The 23,246-nt window shown below is 42.4% G+C and overlaps 1 protein-coding gene and 1 pseudogene across 1 annotated transcript; both read left to right on the top strand.

Annotated features, from left to right (window-relative positions):
* The first annotated feature begins 714 nt into the window (after positions 1–714).
* LOC128440794 (extracellular calcium-sensing receptor-like) lies at positions 715–4,457 on the top strand. The gene is made up of 6 exons (XM_053423635.1): positions 715–908; positions 1,245–1,542; positions 1,669–2,454; positions 2,557–2,784; positions 2,879–3,002; positions 3,550–4,457. Exons 1-6 carry the CDS (start codon positions 820–822, stop codon positions 4,455–4,457), a joined length of 2,433 nt encoding a protein of 810 aa, XP_053279610.1. The 5' UTR covers positions 715–819.
* A 736-nt stretch (positions 4,458–5,193) lies between these two features.
* LOC128440824 (extracellular calcium-sensing receptor-like) lies at positions 5,194–22,695 on the top strand (annotated as a pseudogene).
* Positions 22,696–23,246: the final 551 nt, after the last annotated feature.

Below are 23,246 nucleotides of genomic sequence, written 5' to 3'. Positions count from 1 at the left end.
ACATGAAAATGCAAAACTTTGTTCAAACCACAGAACCTAATACATCAACACAGTACTACACTAGAGCCTGCAAGGGTGAGAACTGTCATTTATCAATAATGATCAGAATCACTCGCATTAGATATAATGTGAATCAAATTGGAAATATGGTCTGGGGAGACTCTGAGGAGAAGGGGCAACGCTCTGTGCACAGCTGGCTTACGAAAATAAAAAATACAAATAAAAGTGTTCATTTCGGGCACAGATGTATTTAGTCAGAGGAGCCATTACAAAACATCAGAAAGACTGAGTCACTACAGCTTGTGAGTGCAGGAGAGTAATTGCAACTAACCATTAGATGGCGACGTCCAAAACCGAGATTAAAATGAAACTGAATATCAGACATGACTGCTTGTTGTGTAAGTACCCCCTTACTTACGCACTTATGTGAATGTTCTTATCTGAAACACACACTCGTAAAAATATATTTAAAACAGGCTTAAACCCTAAACTCTTCTCGTCTTTTGGCACCTCCCTCCTCTTGCCCCACCTCACAGGTCCAGAGCAGTGAATCATCACTGTTCGGGTAACATTTTATATGACGCTCATAAATGTATAAATACCAGTGCAAAGCCTCTGATTTAAACTGTGGCACATGAGATGCCATCAAGTGGTTAATTTCTCTAATGCAGAAGAATGACGTCCATTCAGAGGTGGCCAGAACAAGGGTGGGCACTTTTACAGCTGCTGCTGGTGGCGTCTTTCTCTCAGGCTGAGGAGCCACAGTGCAGGCGGAGGGGGGATCCTGCGAACCCTCCACTGTCTCAGTATGGGGACATTATGTTGGGGGGAATCTTCTCTTTCCACAGCAGCTGGAAAGACAGAGAGGAAACCTACACTCACAAACCACTGCCACTGGAGTGCACCAGGTAAATTATTCAGTAGAAATCTATAATATGGAAAATATCTACTGGATGAAATGAATAGAGATAGAAAACAGGTTAAAACAAATATAATCAAACTAAGAAAATTCAAATTATGTTGTGTGCATTGATACCATCAGAGTTTTTCATTTAAACTGCTTTGAGAAAATACAATTGTTAAAGTTTAAAAAGATTAACCGAATTGAGTTTGTTCAACTTATAGTCAGCAAGTTATATTCATACAATTCCTAATTAGAGTGTGAGGAAAAACACTCCAACTGTGAAGTTGTCCATGCATTTAATCAGGGAATTGTTACTATATCTATAACTGTTTGCATTTAGTTTGAATTTCAGAGGGTTCCAGTTTGCCCAGGCTATGCTTTTTGCCATCGAGGAGATTAATAACACCACAAATTTACTGCCTGGCATCTCTTTGGGATATAAAATGTACGATACATGTGGCTCCATCGCCAGAAGTGTGAGGGCTGCTCTGGCCTTGGCTAACGGTAACGATGTTGAATCTGCCCCCTCCGCCACGCCGTGTACCAAACCTGCACAGGTGCAGGCCATCATGGGAGAAACCTCCTCCTCTCCAAGCATGGCTATAGCTACCGTCATCGGGCCATTTCATATCCCACTGGTGAGTAGGTTTCTTAAATGTTTAATGCTTATGAACTTTTTTATCATTTTTTGCTGCTTAGAGTAAATTAGGAGAGACATTTTTCTCTTATCTTTACCTTTAGAGGAAATTTCTTTCTTCTTTTAGATCAGCCACTTCGCCACCTGCGCTTGTCTCAGTGACAAAACCAAATACCCGTCCTTCCTCAGAACAATACCCAGTGACTACTACCAGAGCAGAGCCCTGGCCCAGCTGGTCAAGCACTTTGGTTGGAGTTGGGTTGGAGCCATTAGAACCAATGATGATTACGGAAATAACGGCATGGCTATATTCACAGAAACTGCCCGACAGCTGGGCATCTGTCTGGAGTACTCCGTGTCTTTCTTCAGAACAGACCCGCCCGACAAAATACAAAAGATAATCAACGTCATCAAGGCTTCCACCTCTAAGGTGATTATTGCTTTTCTCTCTCACTTGGATATGGATGTGCTGATACATGAGCTGTCCCAACACAACCTGACTGGTTACCAGTGGGTGGGCAGCGAGAGCTGGATCTTTGATTCTCAGACTGCAGAAATGAATGGGCATCACATCCTTGACGGGGCCATAGGCCTGTCCATCCCCAAAGCACATGTCACGGGCATGAGAGAGTTCATACTGAATGTGAAGCCACTCAATTCATCCGGTAATGAAATGTTTACAGAGTTCTGGGAGGCTTTATTCAGCTGTAAGTTCAAACAGACCACAGGGAACCAGAGAGAATGTACTGGGGGTGAAGATCTGACCCAAGTGCACAACAGCTTCACTGACATGTCTCTCATGCCGATATTTAACAATGTCTACAAAGGAGTTTATGCTGTGGCTCATGCACTTCATAGCATTCTTGGCTGTAATGAAACATGTAACGACAAAATGCAGCTCAATCCATTGATGGTGAGTTCTTACACAAGAGATAACACTTCCACAGTTTCTTATAAGCAGCCTCTCTGTGATAGACTTAGAGGATGTTTATTAACTATGAACTGTCTTCTTTAGATTTTACATCGCATAGGAAGGATTCAGTTCAAAACAAAGGAGGGAGACAAGGTTTACTTTAATGAAGATGGCGACCCAGCAGCAGAGTATGAAATCATAAACTGGCAGCGAGCAGAAAGCGGCTTTGTGGAGTTTGTCACAGTCGGTCTTTATGATGCGTCTCTACCTGCAGACAAACAGCTGAATCTGCACAATACGCCTTTAATCTGGGCAGAGAACTCAAAACAAGTCAGTATATACCTGCAGTATAATTGTGTGGTTGCACCAAAATGAATACAACTGAATGCACGTGTATTTCCTCAAGGTCGTTTTCTTCATGCAGGTGCCTGTGTCAGTTTGCAGTGAGAATTGTCCCCCAGGAACCAGGAAGGTTCTCCGGAAAGGAAAACCTGTCTGCTGCTTTGACTGTATAAGATGTGCAGAGGGAGAAATAAGCAACGTCACAGGTCAAGTGATATATATTTTATATCTGAGTGATCATCTAGACTAGAAAAGTGCTATATAAATACAAAACCATTTACCATTACCATTTACCACAAATCTGTTTTCTAATCTCCGACTCAGGTAAGGTTACTTGGGGGGGGGGGGATGTGTAGTTTCTCTATTACAAATAAATGAAAAAATTAAGTCATAAATCACCTAAATATATTGTATGCAGTTATAAATTCAAGTCAAATTTGAAGACCCCATGTGAAAAGTGAATTAACAAAGTTATACCAATAGGAATTATGCAGCAATAAGCGTGAAGCCTGCGAATAATCGAGAATATCTGCACATTTCCCTTAGGTTAGTTGTCCATTGCAATCACAAGATGAATGTCTTTTTATTCTAAAAAATATAATACAACAGTAAATATCATGATTTATTGAAAAGACAGTTGCTATAAGTGGCCAATGTCAGGGACATAGTGTGGACTTAGTGTAGATGCTATAAAAGAACAATGAAATTAATCTAATCTACTCGGCGAGTCACACCTGCTGTAATACTTTTCAGATTCTGTCTCCTGTGTGCGGTGCCATCCTGAATTCTGGTCGAATGAAGGAAGAGACGCCTGTGTGAAGAAAGAGGCAGAGTTTCTTTCGTATAAAGAAGTTATGGGAGCACTGCTCACCGCGGCGTCCCTGTTTGGAACATGTATGACCGCAGTCGTGACACTCATCTTTTTCAGAAACAGGAAAACTCCCATCGTCAGGGCAAACAACTCGGAGCTGAGCTTCCTGCTGCTCTTCTCCCTGACTCTGTGCTTCCTGTGCTCCCTGAGCTTCCTCGGCCGGCCCTCTGAGTGGTCCTGCATGCTGCGGCACACGGCGTTCGGCATCACCTTTGTCCTCTGCATCTCTTGTGTCCTCGGGAAAACTATGGTGGTGTTAATGGCCTTCAGGGCGAGACTTCCAGGCAGAAATGTGATGAAAATGTTTGGTCCTGCACAGCAGAGGCTCAGTGTTCTAGGGTTCACTCTCATACAGGTTATTATATGCATCTTATGGCTGACAATTTCTCCTCCTTTCCCGTTCAAGAACTTTAAAGAATTCAAGGACAAAATCATCCTGGAGTGTGCGCTGGGCTCAGCTGTAGGATTCTGGGCCGTACTCGGGTATATCGGGATTCTGGCCATTTTATGTTTCATTCTTGCTTTTCTGGCGCGGAAATTACCCGATAACTTTAACGAAGCCAAATTCATCACCTTCAGCATGTTGATATTCTGCGCAGTCTGGATCTCTTTTATTCCAGCCTATGTCAGCTCTCCTGGGAAGTTCAGTGTAGCAGTGGAAATCTTTGCTATTTTGGCCTCAAGTTTTGGACTCCTCATTTGTATTTTTATTCCAAAATGTTATATTATCTTATATAAACCGGAGAGGAATACAAAGAAGAATATGATGGGGAAGGTGCCACCAAAATAGATAGAATGGCACATAGTAAAGCACCTTACTCCAACAAGACCCAATTGTCCCCTTAAATCTATCAAGCAGAAGTCATAGATATCTGTTTTCTTAATATGCATGACTTATTTTTTATCAAGATTCATAAATCCTTCCCTGGTAAAACTGAAAAAACACCCCATCTGGCAATGTTAAGAAAGTATGTATACACACCAACATCTAATTGGTTCTTTCTTGACCCATACAGCATGATTTCACCAAGTTTCGTATTAAATCCATTTGATAGTTTTAGGTTTATCCTGCTCACAAACAAACAAAAGCAACAAACTAAAGAGTGGTCGCAATATGTTCTCATGCCATCATTGTTTCTACATAATAACTGTCAAATAAACAACTCTATTCTGTATTCTATACTGTACTGTATATCATTTAATTTGCAGCATTTGATTCAGTGTAACGTAGTCAGTATGACTAAAAGCAGAAGCCTGATACATATTTCCATTGCCGATTTTCCAAAGTTTAATTCAGTATGCAAAGTGAAATCAAAACAATAAAATCCAGTTTCACTGACAAAAGCATCCTTGGCTTTACTTGTTTGGCTTCATCTCCTGAGGCTTGAGTCCAACCCCTCCTTCTTGTTGAAGGTGTATAAAGCCCCGCTACGAGACGCAGGACCGGGTGACCAATAACCACTATGCCTTTATTGAGGCTGCTCCTCTCGGTTCTGCTGATTGGGTATGGAGCCGCCATGTGCCGCCTGCAAGGCTCCGCACGACCTCCTGAACTGGCCCAGGATGGCGACCTTGTTCTGGGAGGCATCTTTTCTTTTCGCACAGGGCAGGATTATGTGACTAATACATTTCAGACAGTTCCAGATGTACGAAAGTGCAAAAAGTATGTATTGTGTGCCCTGTATAGTATATTTCCAAAGTGTCTGTGTATGTTTGCCTCTTTATTTGAGACTATAACACACTGATCAATTATTTCACGTCATTTCTTTCTCACCGCCTCAGCTTCAATCTCAGAGAATTCAAATTTGCTCAAGCGATGATCTTTGCTATAAATGAGATCAACAGAAATCCTGACATGTTGCCGAACGTCACGCTCGGTTACAGGATCTATGGTGATTGTGGGACCATGGACATACTGAGAGCTGCACTGGCACTGGTGAGCGGAGTGAAGGAGGAAGTCAGGGACAACAACTGCTATGACTCCCTCCCAAGCACAGTCAGACAGCAAATGGTTTCCTCCACGGGTCTTTAATAAAGTCTTGTTCTTCACATCAGACCGTGAAAACTGCGCCACACACGGCAACAAAAGACACAACATACAGCGTTAGCTAACTCGCAAACACAGTATCAATTATTACAGTTAAAGTTAAAATAAATAACAAACAAAATACCTCGTTGGCTGCATGTTCTGAAAATGAATCCTCTTATCTTCTTCTTACTTAAAAACTGTTAGACAGGTGTGTAACTCCATCTGCCTGCTTCTCTGTGTCTCTTCTTCGTGTTACTTCTCCGAGTTTCTTCTAGATCAGGGGTTTTCAAATTGGGTGAATGTGAGCCTCCCCTTAGAGTAGGTAAGGACAGCCGAGCCTCCCCTCCAAAAAAATGAATCCCGTCCGCCTGACCTAACCCACACACGCCTCTTCAGTAAATGCCATCTTTTGTGTGTTCCAGGCAATGATGATTTTCAATAACTAATCAAATGTAATGTTGAAGACATTTTATTTCCACAACTTTTTTAAAAGTGCATTCATAAACGATTCTTTGCAACAGCAAATCATTTCCAACTTCATGCAGGCCTAATTGAGGCTACTTTTAAAATTAGGCCTATCCACAAGTCAACAAAACATGCTTAACATGTGTAATCGGCGCCAAAGCTACAACCAACGACATCCGACGGCTGATCGGTGCTGTGTGACCGGGCTTTAAGCGCACATTTGAAGGAGATGCACATCGTCTCGAAAAGAATCTGCACAATGGACAACTCTCTGATCAATGAACGACAACGGCATATTATCAGATCGAACAGATTCACATATTTTCATGAAATTTGTTAACGATTTCAGCCACGTACAACCTCAAATTTAAACAACAAACAAAATGCGTCAAATTCACATCATTTGCGCTACGAGCGGCATCAACCCTATGGCCCACCCAATTCATGGATTCAAGACAACACAACATTGACTTTCAATTGAATCGTCCATATCAGTGGGAACAATGAGGCCTCGCTTTTGATGCACAGAGGTGTTCGATGCGGGGCTGCAGTGCAGAGAGAAATATACACAAGTCGTCCTCCACCTGCAGCCTTGATCTGTATTTGTTTTTAATCACGGTCAGTGTGGAAAACCCACACACACACAAGTACGTGGAGGTAAAGGGGATTAAGACTTCCATAGCCCTATTGGAGATCTGGGGGAACTCGCTCTCCACAGACAACCAGAAACGCATTCAAGATCATTTTTCCTACGTTTTTTGCTGGGTCCTGTCTCCTCCCTTAATGCTGACTCCTGTTGACTTGGGACAGGGAAACGATGCATTTTAAAACTAATACACGCACGCACAATTATAGATATCACTAGAGCTGCATACAGATGTGTATTTTGTTTTTGCGAGTGTCTCGTGTCGCGCCTCCCCTTTGGCTCTTTGGCGCCCCCCAGGGGAGGCGCGCCTCACCTATTGAAAACCACTGTTCTAGATGGTTCTTCTCAAAACATGCAGCTCAGCGGAGGCTTCAAAATAAAAGTCTTATTTCTAATTACAGCAATGATATATACAAATACAAAATAAACATTAGAAACCTTTATAACATATTACATTAATATAGTGGCAACAGTTACACTCCCACCAAATCACAAAACCTTACTTCTGAGATTTCCTCATACATACTGACTGTTGCAGTTAAAGTCTTTGACCTTAAAACATTACACATCTGTCATTAACCATTACGTGTGGAATGCAAAGATAAACATTAAACTTCTTCCATAGAATGAAGATAAACATTAGACATATTACACTGGGTCTGCTTCAAGCAGAGAAACCAACTTATGCACAGGTCTCTCCAAGAAAACTGTCTTTGTAGTGGATTTACCCTTTTCATTAAATGTGGTGTCACTAACTAACAATCTGACCTTTCTCACCCTATCATCTGACCCTGGATAAACTGCTGTTATTTTGGCCAGCTTCCATTCATTACGTGGGGCTTGATCATCCTTTAAAAGCACAATGTCGTTTACTTTTAGGTTTCTTCTGTTCTTCTGCCACTTTTGTCTTGGTTGTAAACTCAAAAGATATTCCTTTTTCCATCGAATCCAAAACTCATTGGCTAGATATTGAACTCGACGCCACCTCTTCTGAAGATAAAGATCTTCCTTGATAAACTTTCCAGGTGGGGGAAGAATGATGGTGGACTTCATTGTAAGAATATGATTTGGAGTCAAAGGTTCAGGTGAGGATGGGTCATTCAAGTGTTCAACGGTAAGTGGCCTGCTATTAATGATCGCCATCACTTCATATAGAAAAGTTCTGAGAGATGAGCTATCAAGTTTTTGTACTAACTGGTCAAGAATGGCAGTGAGAACACTTCTTATAGTTCTAATTTGCCTCTCCCAGACGCCACCCATATGACTTGCCGCTGGATGATTCATCCAAAATTCACATCCTAGAGCTTTTACTCTGTCTTCATCCATTCCTTCATGAGTTCTGCAAACTCTATTCTTGCACAAATGAAATTGGTTCCTTGGTCACTTCGAAGTTGACGAACATTTCCTCTTACAGCAATAAATGCTCTTAAGGCATTTATGAACGCATCAGTCGTCATTTCGTCAAGCATCTCTATGTGTATAGCCCTTGAACATAGACAGGTAAGTAAAAGTCCATACCTTTTAATGTCTTTTCTTCCTTCTTTAACATGGATTGGACCAAAGTAGTCGTTGCCAGTGTAGGTGAACGGAGGACTTGTTTCCATTCTATCTTCAGGTAAGTTACCCAATTTCTGTTCTTCAGTACATCTTCTGTACTTTCGACACTTGACACATTTGAAGATGTGTGACGACACTGCACTGCTGCATCCCAGGATCCACAATCCATTAGCTCGCAGTTCGTTAACAGTCATTCCACGTCCCTGATGATGAACTCTTTCATGGAAGTGCTTGATAATTAAGTCTGATGTGTGACTGTTTCTTGGAAGTATTGCTGGATGCTTCACATGTGGGTGTACTGTGGCTTGACTTAAACGTCCTCCCACTCTTAGGATCCCTTCTTCATCCAAAAATGGACTTAACTTGTACAGCTTGCTGTGCTTTGTCTTACAGATCGATTTCTTCACTTCCAAGCTCTTCATCTCATCTGGGAACGCTTCTTCTTGAACTAACTTAATGATAGCAATTTCTGCTTCTTTCCTTTCTTCTAGGCTTGTACTTGCATTGGTTCTTTGCTTGTCAGCTTTGTGTTCTTAAACTCATCGTTTCAATCTGGCAACTGCTTGCACTACCCTTGACCAGTCAGAAAACTTCTCAAGGCGGTCTAAAAGTGTTCTGTTCTCCCTTGCCTTAGTACTCAACACAAGAGCCTTGCGGAGCTCAGGATCATCTTCCTTAACTTCTTCCACCTTGCACGCTTTGTCAGGTAGGTCTTTTTGCCAAAGAAACTTCGGTCCGCTGAACCAGTTGGAGGTCTTGAGTTGCTCTGCAGTCAAACCTCGGGACGCATGGTCGGCCGGATTATCCTCAGATGCAACGTGGAACCATTGTTCAGGCTTTGTACTTGACTTGATTCTTTGTGTGCGGTTGGCTACAAACACTTGAAATCTTCTTGCATCGTTGTTTATGTAGCCGAGGACGACTGTAGAGTCCGTCCAAAAGTATTCTTGCAGGTCTTGGATTTCCAATTCATTGCGGAGCATGTCACTGGTGCGGACGGCAACTACTGCTGCACTGAGCTCCAGTCTTGGTATTGTTGTCACTTTGGTTGGTGAGACTCTTGATTTTCCCATTAATAGAGAGCAATGGACATCGTTGGACTCATTGATGACTCGCAGGTAAGTACATTCACCATATCCGGAGGTGCTTGCATCGGAAAAATGATGAAGTTCATGACTCTTAATGTTGCCAAAACTTGAAGGTAAGTAGCATCTTTTGATTTCCATTTCAGCTAGATTGGGTAGGTCTCTGATCCAGGACTCCCACTGGGGCTTTAGGTTTACTGGAATTGCATCATCCCAGCCAATCTTTTCTCTGCACATTTGTTGAAGAATTTGTTTCCCAATAAGGACAAAAGGTGCCATGAATCCCAATGGATCATACACCGAGGCTACTGTAGAGAGCACACCTCTTCTGGTCAGTGGATTGGACTTTACTTGAACTCTGAATCTGAATGAATCAGAAGTGATGCACCATTCAACTCCAAGCAATCTCTCCATATGAGGTAAGCTCAAGGCCATGTTTTGCTCTTTAATTGTAGCACGTTCTTCTTCTGGGATGGATGCCATCACATTCTTGTCATTAGAGAACCATCTTGTGGAGTCTTAGCTTGCCAGCGGCGCAAAGCTCTCTTGATTCCTTGACGAGCTGGATGGCCTCCCTCTCAGTATGAACACTTGCCAGCCCATCATCTACGTAGAAGTTTCTTTGTATGAAGTGGATCGTGTCTTCACAGTACAGAGCCTGCCCTTGTGCCGCCAGATGTTTCAAGCCAAAGTTGGCACAGCCGGGAGACGAAGCCGCTCCAAACAGGTGGACTTTCATTCTGTAGGTTGAGGGTGTGGTTTCCAGATTGCCATACTCCCACCATAGGAATCGTAAGTAATCCTGGTCTTCTTTTTTCACATGAAACTGATGAAACATCCTTTCAATGTCACACATCACTGCGATGGAGCCCTTTCGGAATCTACACAGGACACCCACTAACATGTTTGTCAGGTCAGGTCCGGTGAGTAGATGATCGTTAAGAGATGTTTCTTGAAATTTGGCAGAACAGTCAAATACCACACGAATTTTCCCTGGTTTCTGCGGATGATAAACTCCATGGTGTGGAATATACCAAGCCGGGCTGTGGCCAATTTCCTCTTCAGGGACTTTCTCTGCATCGCCACATGAGATTATGTCGTTCATGAAGTTCACGTAATCCTTGTAGTATGCTTCATTCTTCTTTAGCCTCCTTGGAAGACAATTAAGACGATGTGTTGCACATATCTTCTTGTTCGGTAGTTTTGGTCTTTCCTGTTTGAACGGTAATGGCATTTTGTAGTGCCCATCATCCTTTTGTGTGATGTTTTCTCTTATCTTTGACAGGGACTTGAGATCATCTTGAGACACAGGATCCTCTTCTCCAGCTCTTTCTGAGAAGTCTGACTCAAGGACCTTAAGGATGTCTGAGGGGGTGATTTCTTTGACTTTGGTTCTATTCACATAGTGTACTTCAGTTTTCAGACTGACTGAGGGGTTAACTCCTGGTGTCACTTGCCTCACTACTATGCGATGGCTGATTCCGATGGCATCTCCATAATCTACACCCGCATTCCCAGGGCCAACAATGCTCCACCCAAGGTCTGTGCGCTGTGCATAGGGTTCATTTTCTTCGCCAGACACAACTTCTCGTGGGAGTAAGGCTTGCGAGCAGTTATACCCAATGAGCAGACCTACTTCACAGTCTTGTAAAGGTGCCACATTATCTTGGAGGTGTTCTAGATGGGACCAAGCTTTGGCAGTTTTAGCTGTTGGAATGTGAGTTCTGTTGGCGGGAATAAAGTCACGTGTGTAGGTTGGTGGTAAATAGACCTTCTTGTTGGAGTAAAAGCCACGGACTTGAAGGTTGTTTACTCTGAGAACTTACCAGTGTTGTTCTTGAAGTCATAGTAGAGAGTTTTTACTTGACTTGCTCTTTGTCGGCCTCCAAAGCATTAACTACTTCACTGAGAACAAAGGTCGTGTCACTTTGCGAATCCAAAAGAGCATATGTAAGTACGTCTTGTGATGGTTGTGCTGCAGATGACAGCCAGACAGGAATTATTGCAGATGTTTGTTTATTATTTTCCTTAAGGATTACTCTATTTGAAGTAGCTACTGCAATTGTTTCACATTGTGTTGCTTGGGGCCTTCCCTACTCCATTCCTGCCTTGTAGTTGACCTGTCTTGACTTGGACTTTGTGTGACTTGTGGTGCTCTATGTTGGCCTGTGTCTCTCTCTTCATGCAGACAAGTAGGATGGCGCCTGTTGCCGGTGTCGCAAACGCTCCTTTTTACTTGCAACTCTTTGAGAGGTGACCGGGCCTAAGGCAACCGAAGCACAGCCTTTCAGCTTGGACAAACTTTACTCTATCTGAGACGGCTTTTTCCACAAACTTCCTATATTTGAGCAAAGTGTGCCCAGTCTTCTCACAGAAAGTGCAGGTTTTCACACTGTCTTCATTGGAGCTCGTAGTCAGTGTCTTTGCGTTAACACTTTGATATCTTTGTTGTTTTGGCTTTTCAATTTCACCTTGTGTCAGTGACTGCAATGATGTAACTGGATTACAAGCGATTTTCACTTCTCTTATCAGAAATTTGACAAACTGACTAAAGGAGGGGAACTTGCTGCTTTTCTCTTCAGCTTCTATGACGTTCCGATTCCATCTTGCAGTTAGCCAGTCAGGTAACTTTAACAATATTTTTCTGTTTTCATTGCAGTCGTTTAGAATCTCCAATGCTTTGATGTGGACCATTGCGGCCTCGCAACTTCTGAGAAAATCAACAAACTCTCTGAGCTTGAAGCTCTCCTTAGTGCCGATCCTGGGCCATGCTTGGAGTTTGTCTCTGTATGCCTTTGCAACTGTAAATGGGTTTCCTTATCTTTCCTCCAAAATCTCCCATGCAGACACATAGGCAGATTCAGTCCCAAGTAGGAAATAGCCATCCAGTGCACTCTTGGCTTGTCCACTTACATATCTACGGAGGTAGCATATCTTCTCCTTCTCTTGAATATTCTTCTGGTCTATCAGAGTTTGGAAAGAAAGCTTCCAGTCACCGTATTTTAATGGATTGCCACTGAATACTGAAGGTTCAGGAACTGGGATTCTGTTGGCACTTAAAGCATCTGCAAGGACCATGACAAGCTCTCTTGTGCTTTCACTTGTGGAGGTTGTGACGGCTTGAGGGGCAGGAAACACAGGCAGGGGCAGGTGTCTTGTGGGGCTCCGCAGCTGGTTAAATTGCAACCGACCCATGGCTTAGGATGTCTTTTGGTTCTTGGTTGTACACCTGCATTCTTGCTCGTGCTGCACTGAGCTCCTTCATGGCCTCCAAATGCTGTATTCTTCTCCGTCTTTCCTCAAGAGTTCTTTGCATAGCTGTGTGCTCTTCTTCCAGTCCAGCTTTTATTTCAGCGTCCTCATCTTCTCTCCTTATTCTTCTCTTCACCTCTTCTGCTTCTTGCTCTAAACAACGCTTTAGAGCGGGGGCCTCTTGAGCAGCACTCTTCCTTTTAACCTCTGCTTCCAGGCGCTGTATTTCCAATTGTTCTCATTCTTGTTCTTGCAACACTTCCAGAACAGCTTGACTTGCAGCAGCGTCGGCGGCAGCTTCTTGATGTTTCACAGAAGACATGTTTGAATGCTCTGAGGCGCCCTTTAAGATAGAGGAGGAAGTTCCAGATTCACTCGTGCTTGAGTTCCAAAGAGAGCTTGCATCTGGCCAATCTTGTTCTTCTCCCTCTGGCGTCTTCCCACTCAGACGACTCGCAGCTTTGGACACGATGAAGTTGGAAATCTCTACACACCGATCCACTCTTCGACGCATATCACAGTCTGGTGTTGTGACTCTGCGCAGCTCTTCATAAACACGCTGGACGTCTGCACAAAGGCCTCTGGTGTCGCCAATGATATCATGAAGCAGACCGTCTGCTAATGGCTCTGATGATTGTGATAATGCCTGCTTAGCTGATTTAACTTGTGTTCTCCATATTTGGTAAATGTAGTTAAATCTTTGTTGCAGTGGTTTAATTTTCTTGTCCTGCATTTCTTTGCCTTTTTCTGTAAGATTACGGATCCGTTCACTGCATCTTGGCTGAGGCACTTCTTCTGGTTGGGCTTCAGTGTCTCTAGCTTGATCTTCAACCAGCTCATTTTCACTATCCCTAACATTATCCCTTACCTGAGTTAAAGACTGACTAGGCTCTGCCATTATCAAAGGGTCTTGAATAGCTTATCCTAACTTACATGTAAATGTCAATAAAAGAACTCTAGAGTATAATAAATGTCTGGATGAATTGCTAAAGCTTACTTAAATCTGTATTAAATGTGTGTATCTGCAGTGTTTTAATATTTAAACTGAAAATATTATCATAAGCTATGATAATCAATAGCAGTAAATGCACTTAGAAAATGTATATATCTCGGTTCCCTTGGAACACTTATTGAGAACTTAAACATCAAATGGCAAATAGCCTTCACTTAGTATAACAACAAAACACAATTTAAACTTTCAAAACAAAAAGGTATGTATCCTACAACTTTAAGCCTTTTGCTTCTTAAAACTGGCTATACAGTAAATGGCAAGATTCAGTTGTACATGCTAAGCAAATAAGTTGCATTCATCACTCACACAACAGTACTTAAACCCACACATAAACCTTTAAGCAAACTTTAGCAAAGCCCTCTTCTTAGCCCACTCTTATCAGTGTCCAAGTTTCTTATGGATTTGCTTTCAAACAAAGGCTCAAACAGCGTGTGTGTGTGCTTCCTCAACTGTGTGAAAGTGCGTGATTTTGACTCATCTGCACGATCGTTCCAAGCACCGTAGCCACCACGTCGAGATTAGCTCGCTAGTCTTGAGACGTCTTGCTGCTCCGCCCACTTGCGTCGACGAACAGTCCGAGTTTTCACTGTGTCTCCCTCCCAAGCACAGTCAGACAGCAAATGGTTTCCTCCACGGGTCTTTAATAAAGTCTTGTTCTTCACATCAGACCGTGAAAACTGCGCCACACACGGCAACAAAAGACACAACATACAGCGTTAGCTAACTAGCAAACACAGTATCAATTATTACAGTTAAAGTTAAAATAAATAACAAACAAAATACCTCGTTGGCTGCATGTTCTGAAAAGGAATCCTCTTATCTTCTTCCTACTTAAAAACTGTTAGACAGGTGTGTAACTCCATCTGCCTGCTTCTCTGTGTCTCTTCTTCGTGTTACTTCTCCGAGTTTCTTCTAGATGGTTCTTCTCAAAACATGCAGCTCAGCAGAGGCTTAAAAATAAAAGTCTTTTTTCTATTTACAGCAATGATATATACAAATACAAAATAAACATTCGAAACCTTTATAACATATTACATTAATATAGTGGCAACAGTTACAACTGCACTAAAGTGGAGACGGTGCAGGCTATACTGGGGCATTCAGGATCCAGACCAACTATTGCATTTCAAAAAGTGGTTGGAAGATTTCATATTCCTGTGGTAAGTAAAATAATACAGATGCATTATGTCCTATGTTAAATTCTGTTAATTGGGCTGCTGTAAACTTACTCTGGTCTGCAAATGTATATCTATAGGATTCATTTAAATGTTGATTCTGCAAAATCATTAAATGTTAATGGGTATCTTCCAGTGACATGTTTCTGTTTTTCACTACAGATCAGCCATTTTGCCACCTGCGCCTGTCTGAGCAACAGAAAACAATATCCCACCTTCTTTCGAACGATTTCCAGTGACTACTACCAGAGCAGAGCCCTGGCAAAGCTGGTCAGGGTCTTCAGCTGGAACTGGATCGGGGCTATAGCTGTTAATAACTATTATGGCCGCAACGGCATGAATGAATTTATCCAATGTGCACAAGAATACGGCATCTGCATTGAGTATTCTGAATCGTTTTCATCGTCAGGTCCTCCTGAAAACCTGCAGAGAATAATAACGATCATTAAGCACGCCACCTCCAGAGTTATTGTAGCCTTCATGACTCACAGAGAAATTAAGCTGTTGGCAGCAGAGTTGTACAAGCAGAACATCACGGGGCTGCAGTTTGTCGGCAGCGACGCCTGGATCACAGATCACTCTCTGACAGACAGCGAGGGGCACAGCATCCTGAAGGGTTCACTGGGCTTTGTCGCCAGCCGAGCTGAGATCCCGGGGCTGGAAGAGCACCTGAGACGGCTCCACCCCTCACAGTTCCCCCACAGTCAGTTTGTCAGGGATTTCTGGGAAGAGACGTTTGACTGCTGTCTGAATGAGAGTGCAGACACACAGAGAAAGCCATGCTGAGGCTCTGAGAGCCTGCAAAACATAGAATCACAATTCACTGATGTGTCAGAGCTGAGATTCACTAACAATGTGTACAAGTCAGTTTATGCAGCGGCTCACGCTCTCGACAACCTGATTAAATGTGAGGACGGTAAAGGACCCTTTGCCTCTGGGAGCTGTGCTGATCCCAAACACATTCAGCCTTGGCAGGTGAGAAAGCTCAGCTCTGAGTGACGGTGTGACAACAGCAGGAATCTGTCTTTTAATCTCTTTACAATTTCTTAATTATAGGTTGTGCAGTATCTCAGCACTGTGAATTTCACCACCGGTGAGGGGGAGAGAGTTTATTTTGACAAAAATGGAGACTCGCCGGCAAGATATGAACTCATTAATTTACAAACGGTACACAAAGGAACTCTGAAAGGAGTCACAGTTGGCCGTTATGATGCTTCTCTTCCAGAGAGTCATCAGTTCATAATGACTAACATCCCAGTTGTCAGGGAAAACGGGCTCACAGAGGTAAAGTGGAAACTGAGGGCTTGATTCTTTAACCTGTGTCCTGATTTACTGAAAACTGCTCCAAAACCTAAAATTGGATTTATGAGTTGATTTTATTACATTTCTGATGTGAACTGTGGCTGTGTAGGAGGCGCCTGTGTCAGTGTGCAGTGAACCTTGTCTCCAGGGAACTCGTAAGGTCCTCCAAAAAGGAAGACCAGTCTGCTGCTATGATTGTGTGGTAGTGGGGGATGGTCAGCGTCGGCTACAGGAGGGAGGGAGTGGAGATGGGGTGCTGGGATCGGTGCCTGGGAGAGAGTCTAATTGTGCTCAGGTGTTCCAGTTCCACTAATGACTCTCTCCCCTTATCAGCAGTAGCGAGCTGGGGCTCGGGACGGTTACGAGAGGAGCCAGTGCACGCCCGGAGAAGAAACGATACGCTGCAAAGCGAATGAGAAGTTTGATTTATGTTTTTGTATGGGTGTCTGAAGAAATAAAAGAAGCTACTGAGACACACTTACCTGCGTCCCCACTGTTTCCTGACAAATAACCCACGGTGACGAGGGAGATCTTGTTACAGATTGCATACCCTGTCCTGCTGGAGGGATCAGTAATTCAACAGGTAAATGCAGTGGGTCACTGCAGACAAAACATCTGTATTTGCTGAGAAAGAGACACAAAAAAATTAAATTTCATGAATAATGACTGTTAAAACACATTTCTCTGCATTGTTTTTCATTTTGCAGATTCAATAGACTGTATGAAATGCCCAACAGAGTATTGGTCCAACGGCCAAAGAGATACCTGCATCCCCAAAACAATAGAGTTCTTGGCATATGATGAAATCCTGGGAAAACTGTTGGCCGCATTTTCATTACTGGGACTTTTTTTAACAATGATCATGACACTTGTCTTCTACTGCCACATAGAAACCCCACTAGTACGAGCCAACAACTCGGAGCTGAGCTTCCTGCTGCTCTTCTCCCTGACCCTGTGCTTCCTGTGCTCCCTCACCTTCATCGGCCGCCCCTCTGAGTGGTCCTGCATGCTGCGACACACGGCGTTCGGCATCACCTTCGTCCTCTGCATCTCTTGTGTCCTCGGGAAAACTATAATGGAGCTCAGCGTAAGTTCAGTAAGGAAGACTTACTGTTCGCTGTCGAAAAAAGTTCAACAAGCGACCTCTTCCAAAGCCCCTCCCGAAGATAAGTATTACATCGTCCTTTTTAACACTCATAGTAACCACTCTAGCTTTAGATAATATTCTGACCACCACTCCGCAGTCCCTGGTCCTCAGCACACTGACACTCGTCTTAAACCCTCGCACGCCGCAGGCGCCGCATCGGCGTATTTATTATCTGATCTGAGACTCGGAAGCATTTTACCTTTTCAGAATCATAAAACCGCGCTGTGGTTGAGGCATGCAATACACACCTGAACCGGACCGATTAATTTCCTCTAATTGATTACAGGTGCGCGTGCATTTGATGGCCGTCTCGTATACCACAAGACCCGTATATCCAAAGACCACGTGAGCGTCAGTCGTGCACGTCCTCAGAATGAACGCTCCGCAAACGCCAGATGCAATATGCACTGAACGACAGGGCTGGTATATCAGAGGTGGAGAAGCTCACCTTGCGCGTCTTCCAGTGTAAGATCAATTGGGCCAATCCGACGGAGCAATAATCTAAACGTCCTGGCGGACATTCAAAAATACTGGGCCTGAATCCCGTCAATTCCCCGTATCAGTGAACGTTAGAAACGTACTGGCATCGTCACGCCGTACACGATTGAGGGGCCATACAGATAATCTACATGGCAGCGCTGCCTCCCTGCGTAATCTTAAAATCCACAAACATCGTTCACATGGGGCGTTTCTAGGATTGAAAGAAAGGGGGGGCTTAGCCCCAAAGATGCTGAATGTTTGTCTAAGCCTAACCCTAGACATAATTTCAGGGTCATTGTGAAATTTGACAATACAAATATGAACTTTTCTCAAATGGAGAGAAATAATTCTCAATGAATTGGATGATATAGCGCTATGAGGGACACTATGACATTAAAGTTTTTGCTATCATTAACTGATTATAAACAACAACATTCTATAGGCACTGATATTATTGTTTTAAAATACTAGAGATAGGTATTAATGCAAAGAATAGAGAGCTGTCGATAGTAGTTTTTTACATTTCAAATTTGCTCGTTCAGTCTTGCTCACTGGAGACATTTTCTAACAAAATAGCTAGCTAAGTTGTTAACATAGCTCATTACAATATTCCCTTTCATTTGCCTCAAGTAAACCTAAATTTAAGCAGGTAACAATTGTTAACAACTACAGAGCCACATTCTGTAACTACCTGCACTTAAAATGTCACTCCGTGCATCATTTACTATGAGCTAAACTCCTTGGCTGTAATCCTGCTGTCTTGATGAGAGACGTTACTTGGCAGGGTGAGAGTCAGCGCAGCAGCAATGCAGACTCCCCAAGGTCCTAGTGCCCGGTTTTATTGTTAAGTATGATGAGAGGCTATTGGATCGTAATTTGAAGGGGGAGAAAACATATAAAACTGAAACGCACTCGCATATGTAGCATGTTAGAGTTATAAATAACTTGTTCATGTGAAAACAATAGTTGATAAAAATAAAGATCCTAACTTATTTGGGGGGGGAGAACAGTTTAGGGGGAATTCAGCCCCCTAAAATCGTAGAATACTGAGCACAAAAGTATTTTCATGACGTTTAAATACAGACTTATAAACTCTGGAGCGAACAACAATCTAAATGAATAGATAAATTAATCATTATTTATATTAAATCGATTCGTTCAACTCATCGTTCCCATAAAATAAATGCATAAATTCAAATATAAATGAATAAAAATAATCTATGAACACGTTTACTGACACGTTAATACACAAACTATCCCCAGTGGCGAGATTATAGGTACACCGCGATCTGATCAAGGTGCAAGCGCAACAGCTGACTTAAATTTAAATTGTCAGACGCGTGTTCCTGAGAGGTCCTACGGTTTTCATCTGCTGGATGATCCCCCCCCCCCCCCCCCCCCCCCCCACGATAATTCCACGGAGTCAGGCGCAGCCTCTCTAACTAAATGCTTCAATCATTCGGTGTCCCGCAGTCCGAATTAAAATAAATAAATCAATTGTACAGCATATTCACGACATAAATCCTCCCATGCAGCTAATACGCCACAAATAAGTGTCTGCTTTCCTCAGCACTTCGTGGTACACATCATCTCTCATGAAATTCCATTAACTATTCCATCCATGGGACTCGGAATGTCACGCATAAGGTGCCGATCTGACCTGCGTCTGGCCCCATCTGCACAATCACATGTCACAATCACAATCAAAATAAGTAAAAATAATAATATATTTAGCAGTGCATCTGACTGATAATCTGCGGTTATTCACAAATGTACTCCATCTGTGAGTTTTGGGGGATTTTTAAGGACAATGGCGTAGCCCTGGCCTTCTCCATTCGTCCCGTATTCCTCATTTTGGAAACCTCATCTCTAAAACAAAACAGTTCTTCACCAGCATAAACAAGTTTAATTAAAGCAAACTCTTGCATGCACTCTATTCAGCCATGCGTTCAGAATAGGAAATGCAACTTCTTCGGCCTTCCAAGGTATTCCCTTGGCTCACTAGAACAACCGGGAAGAGTATCTTTTGCCTTCACTCCCTGTATCCGTCCTCTCATAAACACATCCCATTTGAATCAAAGTTTGAAAAAAAAACCTGATGTCTTCAAATGCATATGTGGTGGTTCCGGATCATCTGCTCATTCTTTGAGTGACGCTAGCTATACAGTTAAATTCTCTTTAAATCAGAATCAGAATTATTTTTATTGCCATGTATATTTGCACATACAGGAAATTGCCTTGGGCACTCTCCTCACTACATACTGCACTACACCTGGTCGGATTTGGTCTTGGACCGTAATTCTGTTGGACGAATGACCTTTTTATTTACGTTCGGTCCCTCGCGACCGTTTTTTAAGACCTGCATTCACCATGGCTTTAATTCGGTCAGTGGACCTTCATTTAAGTTGCCATGCCACTTAATTTCCGTTGGCGATTGTGCCAAGCCGCTTTTAATTTCTGTTCGTCATGCGATTTAATTTCTGTTGCGGTGTGTCGTGCCACTCTGCATTTCTGTTGTTATTTATTTATTTTGGTCTTGGATCTTAAAATTCCTTTTTGGTCGAATGACCTTTTATTTATGTTTGGTCCTTGTTGACCGTTTATTCAGTTCTACATTTAGGAGCTGCACTCACCATGGCTTTAACTCGGTCAGTGGACCTTCACTTAAGTTTGCCATGTCACTTAATTTCTGTTGCGGTGTGCCGTGCCGCTTTGCATTTCTGTTGTTATTTATTTGATTTGGTCTTGAACCTTAAAATTCATTTTGGTCGAATGATCTTTTATTTATGTTTGGTCCTTGTTGACCGTTTATTTAGTTCTACATTTAGGAGCTGCACTCACCATGGCTTTAACTCGGTCAGTGGAACTTCATTTAAGCTTGCCATGCCACTTAATTTCTTTTGGCGGTGAGCCGAGCCGTCTTAATCCCTGTTCATCATGCGACTTAATTTCTGTTGCGGTGTGCCGTGCCGCTTTCAAATTCTTCTAAAAATTTTATCTAATTTTGGTCTCTGCCTTATTTTAGTCGTTCAAATTACCTTTTTATTAAGTTCTACATCTAGAACCTGCACTCACCACGACATTTTACCTTCAGTCCAGCGGACCTAATTTTCATCAAGCAACCTAAAAATGTTTGTAGCGGTCACTTTATCGACATGTAATTACCGTTATATATTTTTGCATCAATTATGTTTTACATTTTAGATCCCTGTTTAAACTTGTGAATACCTCTTCATTTACCTCATATCTTGTCCACTCGGGGGCGTAGATGCACTCCAACGTGTCATCTTCATATTTTTGAACTAACTATCATCGTTTTCCAAAGTATGTATTATCCCCTAGGATTCTACAACACAAGGTAAGACTCACCAGTATCTCACTTCCCCTGATCTACATTCTTCGTCTTCCTTCTTTTGGGGGTATTCCTGTAAGACGTTCTGCTCCACCCCCTTCCAATCCTGATGACATCACACAGGGGTCTAAAATGCCAAAGACTATAAATATTCACATTCTCTGTGCACTGTAAAAAATAAACTCGTTAAAGTAAAAACCAAGTCTCTCCTGATTGAAATGGAGCTCAGCGTAAGTTCAGTAAGGAAGACTTAAAACCCCATTCAGATCAGCTGAGTGCGGGCGGTCCTAAATATCGAGAATGCCCATGGGAGGGCTTAACCTGTATGCTGTCAGCTGATCGTAGGTGTTCCCAATTATCTAATCAGGCCCGCGCTGTTTCCTTCAGCCAGTCACACAGCAGCTGTCAAACTTTAAAAATCCCTTCTCTTCTCTTCCTCAGCAGTGTCAATGCAGTGACTCGCACAACCCCTTCAACCACCCCAAACTCCTCCAGTCCTGAGAAGAACTTTCATCACCTCTTCCGGATCCCGATGACAACCGATCACGGACTAAGGTGGCAGCTGACTGCCTGACAACAGACTTGTTACTCGTGGCATCCATTGCACTTCTGTCCATCCTGGAAGAGGGATCCCTCGCATGCGGCTCTTCCTGAGGTTTCTACGTTTTTCCCTCAAGAAGGGTTTTTTCGTAGTTTTTCCTTACTCTTGTGAAGGTTAAGGACAGAGGATGTCACCCTTAGGAAGTCCAACAAGACAATGCTCATATATGGACCATCTAAACAAACGATTGACCAATGAACCACCACCAGTGTCTAGAACCCTGGGGGGTATTCCTGTAAGACGTTCTGCTCCACCCCCTTCCAATCCTGATGACATCACACAGGGGTCTAAAATGGCAAAAGACTATAAATGTTCGCATTCTCTGTGCACTGTAAAAAATAAACTTGTTAAAGTAAAAACCAAGTCTCTCCTGATTGAAGTGGTGTTAATGGCCTTCAGGGCGACACTTCCAGGCAGAAATATGCTGAAATGGTTCGGTCCTGCACAGCAGAGGATCAGTGTTCTGGCGTTCACTCTGATACAGGTCGTGATTTGCATTCTTTGGCTGACAATCAATCCTCCGTTTCCTTTTAGGAATATGTATCTCTACGAGGACAGAATCATCTTAGAGTGTGCGCTGGGATCAGCTGTCGGCTTCTGGCCTGTGTTGGGATACATTGGACTCTTAGCCATGTTGTGTTTTGTTCTCGCTTTTTGGGCTCAAAAGCTTCCCAATAATTTCAACGAAGCTAAATTGATCACCTTCAGCATGTTGATATTCTGCGCAGTCTGGATCACATTCATCCCGGCTTATGTCAGCTCTCCTGGGAAGTTCACTGTGGCTGTGGAGATATTTGCCATCCTGGCTTCAAGTTATGGAATGCTGTTTTGCATTTTCTTACAAAAGTGCTACATCATTTTATTAAAACCTGAGGAAAATACAAGGAAACATTTGATGGGTAAATTTACCTGAAGATCTCTTTAAGTTTTCTGTATGAAAACAATAACAATATATTTATCATAATTTTTCTGCGTTTCTTCGTAGTTTATAAATGAATCATATATATTATAATGTTATTATATTATACAGATACATTTACAGCTCACACAGTAATTATAAGAAATTACTTATGTTCTTTCGATTAAATGTAAAAAGTAAGTTGTAGTTTTGCAAAAAAAATTAACTCAAGTGACTTGAGCTAAACTTAATATATATTTAAACACAAACAAGACCTGGAGAGTGGCACTGAAATGGTTTCCAGTGACTTTCGTGGATACGTTTCTTTTTTTTTGCACCTCCTATATATATATGAATATTTACAATTATGCGTGTGTTATTCAAATTGTAATAAAACTCAAATGTTACACAAAATATGCACTGTTTTTGTTTTGCTCTTTACTGCCATGAACATTTATTTTTCTTAACCCCTTGTTATGAGATTTCATAAATCATATGAAACACAAAGCTGTACATATAACAGACACATGATAAGTTCACAATGTGTCAGTCCCTGTGATTGATTCATGATTTAAAGT

Source organism: Pleuronectes platessa, chromosome 5, assembly GCF_947347685.1.
Source record: "Pleuronectes platessa chromosome 5, fPlePla1.1, whole genome shotgun sequence".
NCBI classification, from domain to species: domain Eukaryota; kingdom Metazoa; phylum Chordata; class Actinopteri; order Pleuronectiformes; family Pleuronectidae; genus Pleuronectes; species Pleuronectes platessa.
Note: the sequence above shows the minus strand (reverse complement) of the source record. Positions and strands in the feature narration are given on the sequence as shown.